General features: G+C 45.2%; 1 protein-coding gene across 1 annotated transcript in view; it reads left to right on the forward strand.

Moving 5' to 3' along the window:
- WDR25 (WD repeat domain 25) overlaps window positions 1-22,240 on the forward strand; it is a 152,686-nt gene that overhangs the window by 75,448 nt on the left and 54,998 nt on the right. The window contains exon 2 of the mRNA XM_015424446.1: window positions 17,266-17,413. Within this exon, the coding sequence (XP_015279932.1) occupies window positions 17,266-17,413 (148 nt within the window). The remainder of the gene's footprint in view (window positions 1-17,265; window positions 17,414-22,240) is intronic.

Here is a 22,240-nt window from a genome sequence, read left to right on the forward strand (position 1 = left end):
GATTGCCAAAATAGAGAATACAGGTATAAAAGAACTCTTGCTTGACCTAAAACTCTTTGGAATTGATGGTGCGTTGCAGAGAAAATCAACAAGTGCTTCATCTGGAATATGTACGAAAACAGTGCACGTTCTTTGAGCTTCTCCTACTGGGGTGCACAATTTTTAAAAAAAACCTATTTCCTTCTATTAATATATAAATCCCCTTAATATCTAGGAAACAGATTGTTTCCCTTCAGACTGTTTCAATATTTTATCACTGTATTATGGAGAACATTTATTTAAGTCTCAGAATTGGCTTTTGATATGTTATCGGTTATACATTATTTTTTTTAAAAGGTCAAGTTGTGAGTGAAAAGTTGTGACTTGTTTTGCTGAACATGTAAGCTGCAGGGGTTTCTTTGATTGGGGCTTGGCCATGGCTGCTGCCGACCTGTCAAGTTTCCACATTGGGCTTTGGTTGCGATCCTGTGTAGCCACGCGTTGTAAACTGAGCTATGAAAGAAGCCTGATAAAGGGCCATTATTAAAAATCATCAAACAAATAGCAGTGCTATTGAGTAACTGTGGTTAACTTTTATAGTTTGGTGCTGGATGATGCAATCCTAGTAAAATGCTAAGTCATGGCTGATGCATTCCCAAAGGAATGCTTAGTCATGGTTACATACAGGCCCAGTAGTCGTGTGGTAGTAGATACAGTCAGGTCACTTGTATTGGCCCTTGTGTTCAGGTCACTTGTACTTTGTAACGAGGCTTTCATTGGGTCCTTATTTGTTATCAACCGTCTTTCTAATAAATACTTTTTTGTATATTATAACTTTACACTAGGTTTTTAATATTGACCCTTTATCAGAGTTCTTTCTTACCCTTGTGGTTCTTGATTCCAGTTTTTGAGTCAAGTTTGTTTTCCCCTCCCTGTGACTTACTGACTGAGCTATGAAAACAGTGGCAATCCATTTGGATGGAAGTAGGCATTCTGCATTCAGTAGAACCATCAGACGTTCTCTGTGATTCCCACTTCGTCATTCCCCACCCACCCTGCTTTCCAGGGGTCCAAATCCTATTTTATATCCATTGACTCACCCTATGACTAGAATACAATTCCATGTTATTAAATATTTGAGGTTGACAATAGTTTTCTACAGGGTTTTCTTTTTTGGGGGGGAAAGTGGTGCCAGAACTCTCAAGAGGGAAATTACATTTTCAATCTGTATACTGAGAACTCATGAACTTTTAAACATTTTTAAAAGAATTTTGTTGAAGAGGTTCCGGAACTCCATTCCGTTGCGTTCCCCCAGAAAAAAAAAATCCCTGGTTTCTAAACTGAACACAGATCTCATATGTGTCGTATCAACAAATGTTTCTGAAGAACAAGTAAACCCCCCAATTCTTAAACCATGAATTCTGTTGACAGCAAAGTGGCAGCAGATTTCCGAGAATTAGAATATCCAGATGCCCCCTTCTCAGTTTTGTAAATATTCTGAGATAAACAGTGTTTTTGTTTTATTGAAAAATTTATGCTTTGATTGGACCAGTCTTTTGCATGGGATTTTTTACTTTTTGATAAATATTCTTCCAAGGACAACAACCAAAATTTTCCAAATTCTTGTGACATGTCCGCCAGGATGGAACCTGTGCAACTGTGCAAATGGTTTGATACAATGGATGCTTGATCTGAATAATTTATTCCCATTGCCTATTTGATGAGTGGCGGTTGCCAGATTTTTCGCTTGCCTCTAGGTAGAGATAATTGGCAATGTGACAAATTGCTTACTGAACAAGAGCAAGTAAAAAAAATATCCCCAGAGGCTGAGCTATTTTGGAGTTAATTTTCTATTAGGTTGATTACTAAATTCAACTTGTTCTGAAGTTTTGTTGCTTCAAAGTTCTAGGTATGCAAGATGTGTGCTTCCATCTGTAAGAACGAACTTTGAACATTCTGTAAAGGTGCTCCACTGGAGTGCCATCTCATTCACATATCTTTGTTATGTCCATTTTTGATCATGGAAATATCCCACTAAACTCTCTGCCTCCAGGAGTTGAATTATTGCAGTTTAAACATTCTTGATGTGCTTCGCCCTACACTGATTTGACCTACTTTTGTGGACGTGACGTTCCTTCCTGCCTGAACAATACTCCCTGTTAAAACTCTTACAGTGCAATCTCATGCAGAGTTGCTGCCGACTAAGGCTACTGAAAGTTAGTTAGTTAGCTAGCTGGCAGGTTTCACCATTTCTGCACATCAGCAAAGTTCAAGTTTTGCATTGCCTTCATGAATTAGGCTCCTGGACCTTAAGGAGTATCAAAGCCAAACAGTACATTCAAGCAAGGTGAATGAACTGATGCCAAGTCTGAAAGTCCTGCTTCTGGAGCTCCTGACTCTACTTATGATTGGTCCCGACCACACTCATAATAGTGCTGTTAACTGAACTGCTGTTTTATTCAAAGCTTAGTGCTGCTGGCTTCTTTTGTGCATTTACTTAGGAAGATGTACACTACTGAATCTAGGCAGTAAGGACATTGTTCAGTTATGCTCCGTGGTAGAGCATCTGCCTGGCATGCAGAAGGTCCCAGGACAGGTTCAATCCCCAACATCTCTATTTAAAAGGATCTGGCAGTAGATTATGTGCTAGACCTCTGCCTGAGATCCTGGAGAACTGCTGCTAGTCGGAGTAGGCAGTGATGACTTCGTTAAACCAGAGGTCTGATTCAGTATAAGGCACCTTCATAGGTTCAAATCCTTGTGCCTGTGGAAATGCATAGTCTGGATCCATAATGGATTTTGTATAGGAGATCATGTAGGTGAGGAGCTATTCAGTTGTCTCCTGGCCTGTTCCATCTTGAAGAAAATTAGATATTTTGTTTTATCTGTTATATCTTTCAGGCCTATGCTGATTTTATTTATCAGGATGTTGACCTTTCTTGAATGCAATTAGGAAAATGTTATGTTTATATGTAGCCAAGGGTTAATGTAAAAAAAACAACCCAACACCCAATGTGCAGATTATTATGCTAATATGTTGTACTGACATTCATTCTTTCTTTTGATTTATATGTTGCATCGATTTGTACTCTATTCATTGTCATGGCCTCTAGCAAACACAATAAAATTCTGTTTGTTCGTTCATAAAACTGTATTGATTGCTCGTAATCACTCCCGTTTCTTCCATGTGCTTGCAGATTAATTGTTTAGCATGAGCTAGTGATCTTTTATATTTTACTTGGATACTGTACTTAAAGCCTATCTCCAACTAGTAGATTTCACCGAGCTTTGTTATGTATTGTGCCTAAATCGTGTAGTCTTACCTTACCCATAAGGTAAAATAGCTCACCTTTATGGGTGTTCTTCACGTTCCAAAGGGGTTTCTCTGTCTGCCTGATTCTTGTGGCAAAATGTACACAATGTTTCTTTGACACTTAGCCTTAGTGATGCCGGCATTCTTTGCTTGTGGAGCTCTGTGGTATGGATTGTAAGTTAATCAGCAGATACTGTGGGTACCTGAAAGGAGGATCACTCTGAATGGAAGGCAATTCCCTTAATTTAAAACAAACAAACACCTGTATAAGCCTGTACTGGAAAAAAGGTTTGGGGCCTAGGTCTGATTAGTAGGTCTCGGATACTTAGATAGACCTTAGGCCAGGCCAAACTAGCAGGTAGATGGTGTGTACATATGCTCATGTTAATTTGCATGTTTAGCAAAGACTCATGGGGTATACTTTTGAAAGAGCCACCATGACAGTGAGAGGTGATAAAAAGTGGGGCTTGGCTAGCTGAAAGAGCAAGAAGGGAAGGTTGATTGAGAGGCAGAGAGGGTAGTGGTCTCTGAAGGGCAAAGCTTGTTTTACAGGCTTTGGATCCAAAAAGGACAGAAAAGACAGAGCTGAAATTGCTAGCTGGGAAGAGTTGAACAATCCTCTCTCGAAGAGCTGCAGTAGCTGGGAAGAGCAGAAGAACAAGAGTTGCTGATAGCTGTACTCTCCATTGACTGCAGTGAAATCAGCACCCTAGTACAGAGCTGCCCCACTTCATCTTGCCAGGGAGAAAGGGGAACTGCTCCTAGGGCAACAAACAAGCTTGAAGACTCATCCAGCATCTTAAAAGGGAGAGTGACTCTACACTAGGCTTAGACGTAGGAAGAACACACAGTGCTGTCTGTGCCTTCTACAAAGGGGACTGTGAGTTGGACTCTGCTCTGGGACAATGGTTAATGAACCAGTATTGATATCTTTGGGAATGGCTTCCGCTTAGGGTTGCCAGTTCCATGGTGGGAAATACCTGGAGATTTTGGGGGTGGAGCCTGAGGAGGACAGGGTTTGGGGAGGGGAGGGGCTTTGGTGGGGTATTATGACATAGAGCCCACCTTCCAAAGTGGCCATTTTCTCCAGGTGAACTGATATCTGTCACCTGGAGATCAGTTGCAATAGTAGGAAATCTCCAGCCACCACCTGGAGGTTGAACTTTGTAAGGAAAAACAACCGTGATATGATAATGAACCCTATTTCTGCTGTTGCTTTCTGTTGTATTTAAATAAATTGGATTTACATTTTGAGTGTATGAACATTATCCTAGACTTTGAACCTAGCCTTTGCGACTCAAGGGGTTTTACCTGTAGCCAAAGTTGTTGTTGTTTCTCCTCCTCCTCCTCCTTCTTTTTCTTCTTCTTCTTCTTGTCTATATATAACTGTTACTTGTACACAAGTTTATGAGCCCCCTTCATTTTCTTGATGGCATATGTAGGGGAAAAACTAGTCTTCTTTTCCGGTAAATAGGGTAGTCTTGCATAGTGCCAGGGAGGCATTGAACCCTTTCTAAATCTGAATCCATAATAGGTCCCCCCTACAAGAAATCACACAGTGGATGAGGGTTGCCAATCTCCAGGTGGAGCCTGGATATCTCCTGGTATTACAAATGATGTCCAGGCTACAGAAACCAGTTCCCTGGAGAAAATGGCTGCTTTGGAGGGTGGACTCTATAGCATTATACCCGGCTGAGGTCCCACCCACCCACAAAGCCCACCCTCCCCAGACTCCACCCCCAAATCTCCAGGAATGTCCCAACCCAGAATTGGCAACCCTACACTAGTTATACAGACCCCCTTTCAGTTTCATATCCTGCCAGAGATCATGGTCATACAATTAAAACCTAATCATTTAAATGTAGTGTGAGGGATTCTGTAACTATTTTGTAATTAATTTTGTAATTATGTAACTATGTTCATTAGATGGGTACCCTTTTCTGGAGGAACCTCCAGTCAGTGTGAATTCTTTAAAGATTCTCTTGCCCAGATCCCCAATCACTGTGTTTGCTTCTTGGCATCCTTACCTGCTGGACAATTACACTTCTGCTATATCTTTACCGCATGCCTTTATCATTATAATTGGTTTCTCAGGGGGGTTCACTCTCATGTAATCTCTCTGACAAGTGAAAACATTATTGATTGCCTTTTAATGTTGTCCAAAGAGAACCTGCATTTTATTACTCAATTGTCTCTGTGGCTGATGGATGCATACTCTTCTTAGAGTAATGCATAATAGTGGAATCCTGTTTAATTTACTGTTGTATTAGCTAGGTTAGCACAAAGGCTGTGTTTCTAAGGCCATGTTGCTGGGAGATGGGAGTGGTGTTCTTTTCCCTGACCTCATCTTACTATGGTGTTTTGCTGGATCAGCCAGCAGTGACATTCTTGGTTGTCAGTGGGCTGCATATGCAAAATGGCATTCAAGTTAAATACTAGCATGTAGGCGCAAATCGGGGTTAAGTCCTCAAGAGCTGAGCACTGGATGGAAAAGACAAAATGCCATAATTTTCTTTTACGATTTGGCTTCAATGGGTGACATTCTGTGGGTTGCTTGGCTTACTGCATCCAACAAATAGGGAAAAGCACACAGCACAACATGTCTCTTTCATACTTTAGTGGTGGAAATTGCTTCTCCCCCCACCCCCGCCCCCTTGCAGCTAATCATGTAACCTTATAGGAGAAGAACTTTTTCGAGTAATTTACAACCTGTCCTTTCCAATCAGCAACTTTCACAAAATTCCCTTTTCCAAATTCCTCTTGAATATGGTTTACTTTTTGTTAGGCTAGCAAAATGTGACAGGGTCATTGCATGTTTCCAAGAGCTTTTTAAAAAACAAAACAAAAAACCCCTTCTCTTCAAATAGGATAACGGAATTTTTTTCGACAACGAGACTTGTCTTGTTGATTTCACTTGATTCAGATGTAATGAAAAAGCATGGTTGATGGTTACATGAATGAGCTTGGGGGATTCTCTTTCTCCCATGCCTTCTCTTCCTCCACTTGGGTGTAGTTCAATAACAGTTTGCTGCAAGTGGGAACTCACAAGGACCTGCAGGAAGTATCTCATTTCCTCAGCCCCCACTATTTCCTCATTTTCTTTTCTGAAAGCCTCTGTAGCCTCTCCCCTTTTCCTGCTTCCTTCTCTCCTTCTACAGTTGCTAACTTCCAGGTCGGGCTTGGAGATCTCTTGAAATCACAACAGATCTCCCAATTACAGAGATCTGCTCCCCCCTTAGGGTTGCCAGCTCCAGCTTGGGAAATTCCTGGAGATTTGGGGACTGAGCCTTGGGAGGGTGATGTTAGGTGAGGGAAGCAACCTCAGCAGGGTATAATGCCATGGAGCCCACTCTCCAAAGCAGCCATTTTCTCCAGGGGAACTGATTTCTGTCATCTGGAGAGCAATTGTAATCCTGGGTGATCTTTAGCCCCCACCTGGAGGTTGGCAAGCTTAGTTCTTCTGGAGGAAATCCCTGTTTTGGAGGGCGGAGTCTATGGCATTATACCCCTCTGAGGTCCCTCTCCTCCTCAAACCCAACATCCAAAATCACCCAGTGAACCTCTGCAGAAAAACGGGTCTTCCAGACCCTACTCTGAATCTCTAACCGCTGCACCACACTAACTTTCATAGGGTGGCTGCTGTTCAGTAGCAAGCAGCCAGGCCTAGTTGAGTCATGCAAGTCTGGTGGTATGAAGTCACCCAGAGGTTCCTTCCAGGCCTAGGGTTGCCAACCTCCACTTGGTCCTGGAGCTCTCCCAGAATTACAATGAACTCTAGACAACAGGGATCTATCCTTTTATCATTTTTGGGTTTTTTAAACCCCTCCAGTATAGTTTTTAAAGATTTCCCCCCTTTTTTGCAAACCTGGGGCCCTTTTCAGGTTTGTAGAAAGATCTGTCTTGCGCGTTCACAGCTCCAGTCATGGGATTTAAGTATCCAAAGATCTGGCAAACTTCACTATTAGTATATAGACAAGAGGGGACCCACAACAAAACGTTGCATAATGTGTTGTGCCTTGGTTTAACTTGTAATTGCAGTGTAGGTTTTCTGTACTGTCAGTCTCCCTTACATATAGTGTTATTCCTTCTCTCTGTTTGTCTGTCCCCTCAGCCCAGGAAAGGTACGAGGCGACCAGAGCCTCACTCCTGTCAGGAGTGTCACTGCTGTCCAGTGACAGTGACTAAATGTATATACTCCTTGTCATGAGACAGAGTGGGGTGTAAGCAAGTTCTTAAAGCAGTGTGAAGAAGTCCTTCCTTCTGAAGCCATCTAAGAAACTGACTTCTATTGCCAAACGTGTTGCAGTGAGTTCCATAAGTTCACTGTATGTTACGTTAGGGGTTTTTTCTTGGCAGAGTGGGGATTTAAATCTGGGTCTTAAAGGCTGAGCTACCTCAACGGGTAGGGAGAGCAGCAAGGTAGGGGGGAGGGGAGTGCCAAAGGTGGGGGCTGGGGGGGGAGAGAGCGAGGGTGGGAATGAGTGAATGCCAAGGATGAGTGGGTAGTGGAGTGCCAAGGGTGGGGGGTAGATAGGGAGAGCTGCAAGGGTGGGGTTACTGGAGTGCCAAGGGCGGGGGTTAGTTGGGAGAGCAGCAAGGTTGGAGGGGTTGAATGGAATGCCAAGGATGGGGGGGTAGTTGGGGAGAGGTGCAAAGGTGTAGTGCCGAGGAGGAAGTGCCACCTTCTGGAGGAGCTGGAGGAGGAGGACACTGCTGTGTTGGACACTGTAAGCTCCGAGGTCCTGTTGGGGAGTGGGGGGTGTCGAGGGGGTGCCCTGTTACCTGTTCGAGAAGGAAGAAACTGGCGGGAAGGGGGCATTCCCCCACCTTTGCTTCCCCCCCCCCAGGGAGTCTAAGCGCTCCCCGGCAGCCTTTCCTTTCTCTCCCCTCCTGTCTCCTCTGGCCAGCCCAGCCCACCTGACCCCCAGCAGCACCTCATGGTTGAAGTTGGGCCAGTGCTCGCCGTCGCTGCCATAGTGCTGTGGCACATTGGCGAGGGCCGCATCTCGGCCCACAGCGGAGAAAGAGGTGGCGGTAGGGACAGCTGGAGGAGTGCCGCTTTGGATGGGGCATGGCACAGCTTGGTTATTCCCTGGGGAATTATTCCCAACTTGGAGCTGGCAACCCCAGTTGCACAGCTTACCTCTTGCCTTCATGAGCAATCCTGACCTTTCCCAGGAATGTGCTTCCATGGTCATACCTGATATGTGACTTGAACACTGAACATATGAAACTGCTTTAGGGTTAATCACTCCATTGGCTAACGTAGCTCAGCACTGTCTGCTTTGACTGGTGGCGGCTCCCTAAGTAGAGAAATGTACTTTTGCGACACCTCCTTCTTGAGATCTTTCAACTGAAGCCACAAACCTGCATCTAATGCATGAGTTCTCTCACTGAGCATGGTCTCTCCAGACGTGTGACACCTTGTGACTTTTTCCTCCTTTTGGTCATCAGTATCATAGTTGTTGCCTATGACAGGTATGTGTGTTTATCCCTAAGTCATACATTCATCTCTATGTCATGTTTGTCCACACACTCATTCCCATTGGAACATTTACTGGAAGTCCTCTGACAATACGATTAAGGTGTCCAGAATAACTAATTGCGGTAAGTATGAATCTTGAAAACTAAGTAGCAGGCTATGATATAGCCAAGTAGAAGGTAGTAATCTAGCATGTTATTTCAGCATTTTATTGCCGTGGGTTATTAGCATTTACGCTCTAATAGAAGAAGTAAATCAACATAATGTCTCATAAAGAGCCATTAGCGTGCTAGCTGGATATTACTTTTCTGATAATTTTTGTAGATAAATTTGTTATCAGAATGAGATGAAAACAGTGTATGTGAGGGCCATTGCATTTGATTAATGAGGTATCTTGATGATCATGAAATCCAAAGCATAATTACTAATTGTAATTACTACTATCTCTTAAAGTTTTGTGGAACACAAGTCTGTTGTAATTTCTCCCTTTTTTTCTTAAAATGGTTATTTTTTATATGAACTAGCTGTGCCTTTTCAGCTGAGGCATTTGAAAAAATATACCTCCTGTAGCAACGTTCTGCATTTTCTGATGCCTTCGGGTATCATGGTACGTGAACAAAATGTTCGATTTAGATGTTTAGCTGTTTAGCTGGTACTAACTGAACACTGGTAACCACTGAAGTAATGCAAAGTAGAGATTTAAACCCATGATGAATGGAGAAGTGATTTGAGAGTAAGAGCTATTTTGCTATTGGCAAGGGGAAGCATGATCTCCCCCCCCCGCTTAAATTTGTATGTGAAGTTTTCAAGAACTGAGGCTTGGCTATGGAAATTAAACCCTGACATGGATGGCCCAGGCTAGCCTGATCTTGTCAGATCTTGGAAGCGAAGCAGGGTCAACCCTGGTTAATATTTGGATGGGAGACCTCCTAGAATACCAGTGTTGTAATACAGAGGCAAGCAATGTGTCATAATAGGTGATTTTAACTACCCACACATTGAATGGGTCAATATGTGTTCAAGTCAAGGGAAAGAGATTGAGTTTCTAGATACTCTCAGTGACAGTGACATAGAACAGATGGTCACAGAACCTACTGGGGTGAGGTGATCCTGGACTTGGTCCTAAGTAATACTCAAGACCTGGTGAGAGATATAAATGTGATAGCGCTGGCTGGGAACAGTGGCCATAATGCTAATAAGTTTAGCACTTATGTAAATAGGGAGTTGCCCAAAAAGACCAACAAAACCACATTTAACTTTAGAAGGGGTAACTTCTCTCAAATGAGGGGGCTTGTGAAGAAGAAACTGAAAGGAAAGATTTGTTGTTGTTCAGTCACACAGTCGAGTCCGACTCTCCGCGACCCCATGGACCACATCACACCAGGCCCTCCTGTCTTCCGTTGTGCTCCAGAGTTTGCTTAATTTCATGTTCGTTGCATCGATAACACTGTCTAACCATCTCATCCTTTGCCATCCCCTTCTTCTTTGGTAAGGTAAGGAGGTCCCCTTCTTCTTTGGAAAGGTAAGGAGGGTCAAGTCCCTTCAGGAAGCTTGGAAATGATTTAAAACTACAATCCTAGAAGCTCAGATAAAATGTATACTGCAGGTTAGGAAAGGTACAACTAGGTATAAAAAAGGCCTACATGGTTAATGGACAAAGTAATGGAAGTAATAAAAGGTAAGAAGGATTCCTTTAAGCGATAGAAGTTTAGTCTAAGTGAGGTAAATAAAATGGAGCACAGGCATTGGTAATTAAAATGCAAGTCAGTAATCAGACAGGCAGAAAGGGACTATGAGGAACATATTGCAAAAAACATAAAGACCAACAATAAAAATACATTAGAAGCAGAAAACCAGGCAGGGAGGCAGTGGAGTCCTTGGATGACCAAGGGGTAAAAGGATTACTAAAGGATGATAGGGGAATGGCAGAGAAGCTGAATGCATTTTTTGCCTTTGTCTTTACTGTCGAAGATGGGAGGTGCTTGCCCACTCCGGAACTGCTGATTTCAGGAGGGGTGTTGAAATACCTGAGTTGGATTGAGGTGATGAGAGAGGAGGTTCTACGACTGATGGACAAATTACAAACTGACAAATTACCAAGCCCAGATGGCATACATCCAAGAGTTCTGAAAGAACTAAAATGTGAATTTGTGGATCTCCTGACAAAAATATGCAATCTAACATTAAAATCTGCCTCTGTTCCCGAGGACTGGAAGGTAACTAATGTAACTGCCATCTTTTAAAAAGGTTCCAGAGGAGATCTGGGAAATGACAGGCGGGTTGCTTTTGGGGGAGCTTCAACTTAGTTCTCTGCCATTTTGTGGGCTGCTTTTCGTTTTGTGATGATCTGTGTTTGTCTTTACTGCCTACTGACTTTACTTTATTGCCCACTGCTCTCCATTTGAACCCCCCCTACTGAACTGCTTCTCCTTGGGGGGTGATTTGTGTGTCGGCCTGCCTCCCTGCACCCACCCTGCTTCGGAGGACTTGTTCCAGAGTAACTGGGGTGACTACTGTAGAGCCTAGCTCTCCATTAGAAACCCTTCCCCCACTGACCCACTTTGTCTTGGGGGAGATCTGTCTTTGTCAGCCTGCCTCCTTTCCTCTTCCGCCTATCCTGCCTTGGGGGAATTGTTCCAGACCAGTGTAACTGGGCTGGGTGACTACTAACTTTACTGTCCAGCTTTCCATTAGAAAAAGGGCAAGGGGGAGGGCTCAGGAAACAATCACTTGCCTCATTGGTGAGATGATTGCTCTGAATGGCCAAGCGTTCTCCCTCATGGAGGATGTGGCCTATCACTGGCTGATGCAACTCGGGCTGCCTGGTACATCATCCCCTCCATGAAGAACATGAGCTGGTGAGTGTTGCCCTCCATGTACCGCTCCGCGGTGGAGCTCGTCAAGCTCTCCAAAGCACAATGCCGAACTTTCCACCTTACGGCGGACCTCAAGAGCTCCTGACACCATGGCTACCTCTCCCTCACTGCCCACTGGTGGCAACTGAAAGAGCTCTGGAGTGGGACCATGGCCACTCCCCAGGAGGGGAGAGGCGCGCTGCCACCTGGATACAAGATGGTTCTCCTCCATGCACAGGGGATGGATGTGGACCACACAGCGGCGAACATTGCCATGATGATACAGAGTAGCCAGAGGAAGTGGTTGGGCAGCATACACATCACCTGTGGCTACCTGATCACGGATGCTGGTGCCCACATGCAGGCAATGGTGAGGGGTGCGCACCTGAAGAACATCATTTACCTCATGCACAGGCTGCATCTTGTGGTGAGGGATGCCCTGGGGGTGGGAGCCTTGCTAAGGGGGGATGGGACACCGCCACCCTTGAGATTAGGGTCCTGCTGGAGAACTGCCAGTGCATGGCTGGCCACTTGTCGCACAGCATCAAGGCTGTGCATCTGCTGTGAGAGAGGCAAGGGGGGGGGAGGAGCACAAACACCTGCTCATCCAGGATGTGGCCACCCAGTAGAACTCCACCTATGCCGTGATTGCACATTTGGTGGAGGCAGAGGAGCGTGGGGCAGGATGTCATCTCTTCCATGACCATCCAGCATGAGGAAGAAGAGCTCAGCATCAGCTCCAATGACTGGCTGACCCTCTCCCAAATGAATCATGTCTTAAATCTGTTCAGGGACACCACCGACACGCTCTGTACCCACACATCCAGCCAGGGCAAGTTATCCCCCTCATTTGAGTGCTGGAACGGGCGCTGGACTCTGCGGTGCAGCCGGGCCCCAGGGGACACCCGTTCTCCCATGGATCAGGGCCTTGGCAGACAGGTTGCAGGCAGGCATCAATGAGAGGTTGCATCCTCTCTGTGAGGAGTGGGAGTACAAGCTGGCTTGCATGTGCGGCCCCTGCATCAAGGGCAGCATCGCCCTCCATAATGTGCAGTTCGTTCAGTGGAAGCATGATCTCTGCAGAGAGGTATGTAGGTTCCAGAGCCGTGGATGTGGCCAGAGGCCACAGCAGGCAGAAGAAGCTGGGGAGGAGGAGCGGGAGGAGGAGGGGAGGATGGAGGAGGGGAAGGAGGGTGCACGGCTTGATGAGAGACAGACGAATCCCCAGTTCTGATGGTCAGTTGTTAAGTGGGAGGTCAGCAGCAGTGCTGGGGGGACCAGGCATGCAACAGCGGAGGATTCTGTCAAGGTGATGGTCAGGGAGTACCTCGCAGAGTCCCCTGAGCCCGCCAATTCTGACCCCCTTGAGTACTGGGCCACCTAAGAATGTCATATGGTCAGGCCTTGCGAGCGTGTCCATCAATCTCCTTTCCTGGCCTCCCACCAGCATGCAGAGTGAGCGGGTGTTCTCCCACCTGGGAGACATCCTCTGTCCTGCCCTGCTCCCACCTGGACCTGGCCAGGGTGGATGAGTTGGCCTTCCTGAAGGTCAGCCGCCCCCTGTTGGGCCACCCTGCTCTGGACCTGGCAGAGTTTAATGACAAATGACCTCTGAACACATCTTGCCTTCAAAACCCCGTGGGGTTGCCATAAGTCCGCTGTGACTTGCCGGGGGTGGGTGGGTGGGGGGGGGGGCGGATGAAAATCAAATGCCCTGGTAGAAGTAAATGTGTTATTAAAAAAACCCTGAATGGAAACAGCTGCAGTTTTATGTGTGTGTATATATATAAAAATTCCATATTCCCCAATGGTGAAAGTAATACGCCAGAAGTCAGATTGCACTTTTAAATGAAATTAAATCTAAAAAGATTAGGGGATTTACGTAATACGATTGGGTATGAATAAGACAGGGATGATAAATGTAGCGACCGAAATCTTTCACGATTGGTTCCAGCGTTTTCAGGAAATTGTGGCTGCCATATATTAATTTATTGCTTTTAATATCTTTCTGCTTGGAGAAAGATTGTGACTTCAGAATGTAAGGTACTGCCCTTTTACTTTAAATCTACCTGTTAGTGCAGGTCTGGGTGAGGTGTTGTTAACCCAGTTTAATGGGTGAATTTCAACTGCTGTTGTCAAAGGAACTGGACAAAAGTCTTGGAGATCTAAGATCTACCCCTTAAGAACATAAGAACATGAGAGATGCCAATGTTGGATCAGGCCAAAGGCCCATCCAGTCCAACACTCTGTATTCACACAGTGGCCAGAAATACCAGTGCCATCAGGAGGTCCACCAGTGGGGCCAGGACATTAGAAGCCCTCCCACTGTTGCCCCCCCCAAGCACCAAGAAGACAGAGCATCACTCGCCCCATAGCCCCTATCTATACCTTGTGGCTAATAGCCACTGATGGACCTCTGCTCCATATGCCTATCTAATTCCCTTTTGAAGCCGTCCATGCTTGTAGCCACCACCACTTCCTGTGGTAGTGAATTCCATGTGTTAATCACTCTTTGGTTAATCACCACTTACCGTGTGGCTAATAGCCACTGATGGACCTCTGCTCCATATGCCTATCTAATTCCCTTTTGAAGCCGTCCATGCTTGTAGCCACCACCACTTCCTGTGGTAGTGAAAAGGAAGAAGTACTTCCTTTTATGTTTTAACCCGACCGCTCAGCAATTTCACGGAGTGCCCACGAGTTCTTGTATTGTGAGAAAGGGAGAAAAGTACCTCTTTCTCTACCTGCTCTATCCCATGCATAATCTTGTAAACCTCAATCATGTCACCCCTCAGTCGTCGTTTCTCCAAGCTAAAGAGCCCTAAGCGCTTTAACCTTTCCTCATAGGGAAAGTGTTCCAGCCCTTTTAATATCTTTGTTCTGTCATACTGTACTTTCCTGACTAGAAAAATGTGTTAGGCCCTAAATATACATCTGTGGTCAATCTCTGGAGTGCGGACAGCTACCTGAGAGAGGTGAGGATTTGTCTACTTAAGGGGGTGGTCATCTGTCCACCTCAGGAGAAGCCCTGCTTGGATCTGGCTATATTGAATAATTATGGGCTGATCCCAAAATTTCCTTTTCTTGATCTTTGAACAAGCTGGCAGTGCTGGAACACCTCATGGAATTGGGTTTTCTGGATCCGTTCCCATCAGAATTCAGGACAGAGACAACAGTGGTTGTCCCAGCTGGCAATCTGTGTCTGGAGCCGGACTAAGGGGGTGCAACTTTGCACTCATTCATCTGTATTTGATTGATGACTGAATCCTTCTGGGCTGCCTGAGATTGATTAGGGTTGCCAGGAAGTACCAGGAGATTTTGGGGGTGGAGCTCGAGGAGGGAGGGTTGGGGAGGTGAGGGACTTCAATGGAGTACAGTGTCATGGAGTCCAGCTTCCAAAGTGGTCGTTTTCTCTGTCACCTGGAGATCAGTTGTAATTCCAGTAGATTTCCACCCACCACCTGGAGACTGGCAACCCTAGTGGAGGACAATGCTTGGCCGTGGTTCTTCTTCTGCCACTTATGAGTTGGTGGTAGAATATAGCACTGGAGAATGCTGCCGTTTTGCCCACTGTGCACTCTGCAACGTTCTGTCTTGCCCATGTGGCTTTTAAAGTTCTGTGTGTGACCATTGGGAGAGACCATTGAACAGTGTGATATCATTGAGAAATGAAACACAGTTCTACTTCTTTGCTTTAGCAAACCCAGGAACAGTGGTTCAGTACATAACAATGCAGTCATGAACCAGCCTAGGTCTGGAGAGATGTGCATCTTTCCTGTTCTTTCCTGGGCTGGGTTACTCTTCCCCCGGAGAACACAGTGGATACTTTGTGAGGTTTCTATAAACCTTGGTTTGCTCCTGGATTCTGGGATAGTGGCAGGGGCCAGAGCTGCCTTTCACCAGTTTGGGCTGGTGGGGCGTGTGTCAGTGTAAGGAACAGAGGTTGTAGGACCTAGCCTTGCATGTTCATTATATTCAGCTGTGAGATTTTATTATGGGGGAGAATCGTCCTTGTAAACCTCCCTAATCTTTTTGCAAGGCAGAAGGGTTAATTAGGGAGTTGAATTCTTATCAGCTGGCGGCCGGAGGACAGAGGAACAGACCTAAGTAGAGGGAGCTACGGTGGCGAGGCATTCTCTCATTAGGCTTCACAGGGTGGGGCCGGCTATACTCTGGGCTGAAATGATCCAGTTTCTCCTACTTGATATTGGACTGTTTTAAGGAATTGGCCTCACAGAAGTGAGTTATTGTTTTCATTGGTCCTGTTACCTGGCTTTTTATTGTCTGTTTGCCGTTGCTTGTTATGATTGGATGTTTCCTGCTTGTTTACATCCCTTTTACTACAACTAATTTTTTCCAATTAAATCCAGAATGGAGGCTTCAATGACTCTTCTTCTGGCAGAGATGGGCCACAGGGGACATATCTGTATTATCCATTAGCCACCACATTTGCTGCTTATATGCTCCTGGGGACATTTAAAGTGTTGATATTTACCTTTAAAAGCCCATCATAATATGATGCCTGTCTACCTTTTGGAGCACCACCTTTCACAAGGGAGTAGAGCTGTAGTATAATAGAATAGTTCAAGATGGAGAATCTTTTATAAAAGGAACACGATAGCAGTCTGTTCCAAGAATTATTGTGTGTTTTATCCTGCTCTCACTGCACTACTTTTACCATTCCGTTTCCTGCATTATTTATGATAAATCAACTCCGACACCTTTCCCTCTTTGTGTTGTTTTTCTAACTTTGTGATCGTAGTCAATGCTCCCTCTAAGCTGCGGAGTCTTGTGAGCAAAAATTCTACTTTGTGAGCTACTGGCATTAAAGTCGTGAGCGAGCGATTTGGCTCCTGCATAAATTAGTTTTCTCTGGAGCCATCCTTCCTGAGCTACGACAAAGATGTGTGAGCCGGAGGCTAAAGAACTGTGAGCTAGCTCACACTAACTCAGCTTAGAGGGAACACTGATCCTAGTCCCATTGCATTGTTTATTCGCTGCATTACGGTGTTTGATTACATGGTTTTACATTGTGTGGTCTGCCTTGACTCTCAGCGAGAAAGGTGGGCTATAAACAAAGTTAATAAATTACTAAATGTTCCTTTCTGCTCCCCGAGATCTGCTGCTAGGGCGTCACTGCCAGTCCCAGTTTTTTGCAGAATGGCAACATTTCAGGGCCAAGCTACATTACATTTTCTAAGAAGTCACATCTGGGAACTCAGACTTGACTTGCTTTCCCCACAACCACATAGCAGTTGTGGAGAATAGCATTTTAAAAACCCACAGGGGGCTGCTTTGGCTTGGGACTGCAGTGTGAGGGAAGGAGACGCTCCTGCCTTCCCTTCAGGCCATTTTCCAAAGCTGAAATGGCTCTGCAAGGGAGAGTTATATGCCCTGTCTCGAAATGCATGTGCACAGGATAGGGACCTGTGAGGAAAGGACCATATAGTTTAGCCCAGAGACTCTCTAATTCTAGCCTACAGCCCTAAGAATGTTATTCGCAAATTACTTGCTTTCTGATTTTGGTCAGAAAGGACATTTTAAGGGGTCCTTCAGGGGTCACTTGTGCTCCCCATTGATCCTAAATCGTTGAGATTAATTCATATTTTTAAAATGTCATCCTGTTTCCCTTTAAGGTTTGGGATGCTGTGGACCGAGGCTGTTGCTTAAAGACATATTCTTGCCACTCCAGTGCCGTTCGAGACGCCCGCTGGTCCCCTTCTGGAAGTGGTATTCTCAGCGGGGGCTTCGATTCAATGCTTCACTTAACAGATGTTGAGACAGGTAAATATCATTGCCATTGGGTATGTTTGCTTGAATGTGGGAAGAAAGAGAAGTGGGAAATTTTCATACTAATTGGGTTATTTGACAGAGATCTAGGACCTCCCTTTTCTCTGTACTGTATAAAGGTAGCAATGAAAAAAGGCTAATATTTTATCTTAAATGCTGTTGCGTCAGGGAGACTGCAGCCGTTCTTGATAACATGCTAGCTTCCCTGGGTGAGGGAGGCTTTGATGTGGGAGTAACTTCAGACATGCACACCCCTACTTAAGAATTTAAGCAAGGGCACTTAACAACCTCCATGTGGAACTGCTCATTCCTACAATCAGTGCCTCTGTCCCTCCCCATCAGCCTGCCAGCTTGTGTCAGAAACCTTCCTGTGGGGGCCACTGGCTGACTAAATTGGCCCTCAGACTGAATAAATTTTAAGTGCATTTGACTTGAACATTGAGTTCCACGGAAATCAATAGGGCTGGTTTCCAAGCAATATGATTAAGGGCTGACATGTTAGCATTTAATTGTGCCTGGCGTCTTCTTTTAGCTTTGAATCAGAATGCTCTTGCTTTGGTATTCATAATCAGTGTCATCATCGAGATACAGAACTTTTTGTGAGGCTCAGTGAGGTTATTGACAGCTTCCTCAGTCGGGTTAGAACAGATAAAAGGAAGTACTTCTTCACCCAAAGAGGGATTAACACACGGAATTCACTGCCCCAGGAGGTGGCGGCGGCTACAAGCAAGGATGACTTCAAGAGGGAATTGGATAAAGATATGGAGCAGAGGTCCATCAGTGGCTTGTAGCCACAAGGTATAGATAGGAACTCTCAGGCTGGGGCAAGGGATGCTCTGTATTCTTGGTGCTTGGGGGGGTCAACAGTGGGAGGGCTTCTAGTGTCCTGGCCCCACTGCTGGACCTCCTGATGGCACCTGGTATTTTTGGCCACTGTGTGACAGAGTGTTGGACTGGATGGGCCGTTGGTCTGACCCAACACTGGCTGTTCTTATGTTCATGCATAACTGTGGTTAAGAGTATAAGCAGAGAGCTTGAAGTCCCCAGAAAACTAGAAGTACTCATCTTGCCTTGGCCATGAACTCATAGTGTGGCCTCACGAAAACCACTTTTCTCTTGTCTTGATTCTCACAAATGTCAGATTAGATGGTACATTCATGTCTGCCTCCTCTACAAGCCTGAGCATGATGCAGGCAGGGGAAAAGGGGTAGGGTTGCCAGATCCAGGTTGGGAAATTCCTGAACATTTGGGGTTGAAGCCTGGGGAGGACAGGGACCTCAGTGGGGTATGATGCCACAGGGTCCACCCTCGGAAGTATCCATTTTCTCCAGGGGAACTTATCTCTACCCTCTGGATATGAGTAATTCCAGGGGATCCCCAGGTCCCACCTGGAGGTTGGAATCCCTATGCGTCATAGAGCTTTTATTGGATGAAAGGAAAGGAACAAATGTTATGATACATCTATTCCAGTTTTAGGAATAGTATCCAGGCAGTGCTCAGGAGTCATACAGACTTCCCCCCCCAAGCTGTCATAGTGCTAGGGTTGCCAGCCCCAGGTTGGTGAATTCCTGCAGATCTAGAGATGGAGCCTGGAGAGGGCGGGATTTGGGAGGACCGGGACCTCAGCGGGGTATAAGGCCATACAGTCCATCCTCCAAAGCAACCATTTTCTCCAGGGGAACTGATCTCCATTGTCTGGGGATCAGTTATAATTTCAGGAGATCTCCCAAGCCCCACCTGGAGGTTGGCAACCCCGTCTGTTTTGAGAATATATCACTGTCTCACCCCGATTCTTACTTTTTCCACACCTCAGTGCAAATGAGAGGAATCCCTGCTTCTTCTTTTTATGCCCCTTGGATGTGGGAAAGGACTTTGGGGGGTGGAAGCAGAGAGAGACAATCAAGTAGAGAGGGATCTGAATTCTTCCAGAACCCAGCAAAAATCTACTCTTATTATTATTATTATTTTTTACAATTAGAGAAGTTGTCTGTTGGACTTGCAGTAATCAATTCCTTCACATTCGTCATGGCATGTGATTATATTTTTTTTAACATTCTGCAATGGCTTCAAGGGACTGCTCTGTGTCGAGAACGTACAATCCATTAAATTCTTACCTTGGAATGGTAACATTTCTAAGTTAGTCAAGCTTTTTCACTCGCTGTGTGTGTGTGTTCCAAATCTTCGCTTGCAGTTGGGGCGGGGAAGGGAATTAATGTACTGAAACATTCTTTTCAGATAAACCAGTTCTTCGTTATATCTCCGGGTCATTTTGCTTTTCACATCCACATTTCAGTGATATTTACTTTTTCTTTGCTGAAGCCAGTTCCTAGCTGAAGCTAATGGGCTGGATGTCCCGGAGCTTCACAGCAGTGAGTGGTATGCTCAGTAGTTTATTAATGTCTCTTTTGTGCTCAAAACCTGTGGGTTGTAAGATGGTGTGTTATATAGATGTGCATTTAGTTACATGAGCCCACTGTATAAAAGAAGAAGAAGAGGAAGAGGAGAAAGAAGAGGAGGAGGAGATTGGATTTATACCCCACCCATCACTCAGAGTCTCAGAGTGGCTTACACACTCCTTCCCCTTCCCCTCCCCACAACAGACACCCTGTGAGGTAGGTGGGGCTGAGAGAGCTCTTTCGAGACCTGCTCTTTCAAGAACAGCTCTGACAGAACTAAGGCTTGCCCAAGGTCATCCAGCAGGTACAAGTGGAGGAGTGAGGACTCAAACCTGGTTCTCCCAGATTAGAGTTAGTGCTCCAAACCACTACACCAAACTGGCATATAACATTTTATTATATGCAATGTAAAATTTCTTATGCTGAATCACAGGCAGGTTTGGTGTAGTGGTAAGGAGCATGGACTCTAATCTGGGAGAACTGGGTTTGATTCCCCATTCCTCCACATGCAGCTGCTGGTGTGACCTTGGGTGACAAGCAATGCTCCCTCTAAGTTGTGGCGTCTTGTGAGCAAAAATTCTACTGGCATTAAAGTTGTGAGCGAGCGATTTGGCTCCTGCATAAATCAGTTCACTCTGGAGCCATCCTTCCTGAGCTAAGACAAAAATGTGTGAGCCGGAGGCTAAAAAACAATGACCCAGCTCACATCAACTCAGCTTAGAGGGAACATTGGTCACAAGTTCTTTCAGAGCTGTTCACACAGGAGCAGTTCTTGAAAGAGCTCTCTCAGTCCCACCTACCTCACAAGGTGTCTGTTGTGGGGAGGGGAAAGGAAAGGAGATTGTAAGATGTTCTGAGACTCCTTCAGGTAGTGAGGGGCGCGGTATAAATCCAACCTCTTATTCTTCTTCTTTAAGGCCATGTCTATGCCATTACTCCTCCTTGCGGCAGGCAGGCTTCAGTTGCATCAGTTGCATCAGTTGTCAATGTGAAGTGGAGCTATTTGGTTTGTGACGTTTGTATAATCCTGTTCTGCATTGACATCATTCATCAAATTTTGCTGGGATCCAATCTGTTGTTGCAACCATTTCCCTGCAATCTGTGCATAGCTTGGATGGTTACTGTGCCAAACTGGCCCAGCCTATTGTGGTCCTGCTTAATGAGGCTCAGCTTTCCCGTTTCATACTCTTTGGAACCGCTAGGACAGAGAAGGAATAAAAAATAGTCAATGTTGTTCAGATATTAGGTTGAGAGATTTGTTATGTTCAGAGCAAATACAGCCATTTGTCCCAACTTTAGATGGAGGACTAGCTGGTGGGGTCATTGAGGACTTCTGATGAGGTAATCCAATTAATTCATTCAACTGCTCACTGCTCAGCTTTCCCGTTTCATACTCTTTGGAACCGCTAGGACAGAGAAGGAATAAAAAATAGTCAATGTTGTTCAGATATTAGGTTGAGAGATTTGTTATGTTCAGAGCAAATACAGCCATTTGTCCCAACTTTAGATGGAGGACTAGCTGGTGGGGTCATTGAGGACTTCTGATGAGGTAATCCAATTAATTCATTCAGAGGGTGCTCTATTAAGAGGTTACCATGAGAACCATTTTTGGTATTTTGAAGATGATTGGAGCTCTGGGACAATATATTTTGGATGCTCCTCCTTTGTAATTGTCGTTCAGCATCCACTGAAGAGCTTGGTTCTAGGAGGTCTGCTGTAACACTCAGGTTTTTATGGGCTTTGGACCCATCAACTTGCTGTATCTCTGAGTCTTTAATTTCACTCAGTTTATGGCACATAAAATCCAGTCTATCAATAATTGATTGTTGCTCATTGCAAGGGAGGTTCCCAAAGGAGTCAAAAAGATAATCCTATAGAGGATTTGCCAAGTACTTATGTGTCAGTTGTCTTTTGGAGTCCAAGGGGGTCCGGTTTGTTCCTTGGCCAGCTTGTGAATGATGATGTTCTGAAGGGGGTTGTGTGTCCTCCATGGGTTCACCCAGGTCATCTCGGGAAATTAAGTTCATTTGGGATGTTTGATGTACCTCTGTTTCCATTGGTGATCCCTATGGAGAGCCAGTTTGGTGTAGTGGTTAAGTGCACGGACTCTAATCTGGGAGAACAGGGTTTGATTCCCCACTCCTCCACTTACACCTGCTGGATGACCTTGGGAAAGCCATAGTTCTGGCAGAGCTGTTCTTGAAAAAGAGCAGTTTCTGTCAGAGCTCTCTCAGTCCCTCCTACCTCAAAGGGTATCTGTTGTGGGGAGGGGAAGGGAAAGGAGTTTGTAAGCCGCTCTGAGACTCCCTTGGGTAGTGAACGGCGGGGTATAAATGCAATCTCTTCTTCTTCTTCTTCTTCTTCTTCTTCTTCTTCTTCTTCTTCTTCTTCTTCTTCTTCTTCTTCTTCTTCTTCTTCTTCTTCT

The sequence above is a fragment of the Gekko japonicus genome, unplaced genomic scaffold, assembly GCF_001447785.1.
Source record: "Gekko japonicus isolate JY-2015 unplaced genomic scaffold, Gekko_japonicus_V1.1 scaffold44, whole genome shotgun sequence".
Classification (NCBI taxonomy): Eukaryota; Metazoa; Chordata; class Lepidosauria; order Squamata; family Gekkonidae; genus Gekko; species Gekko japonicus.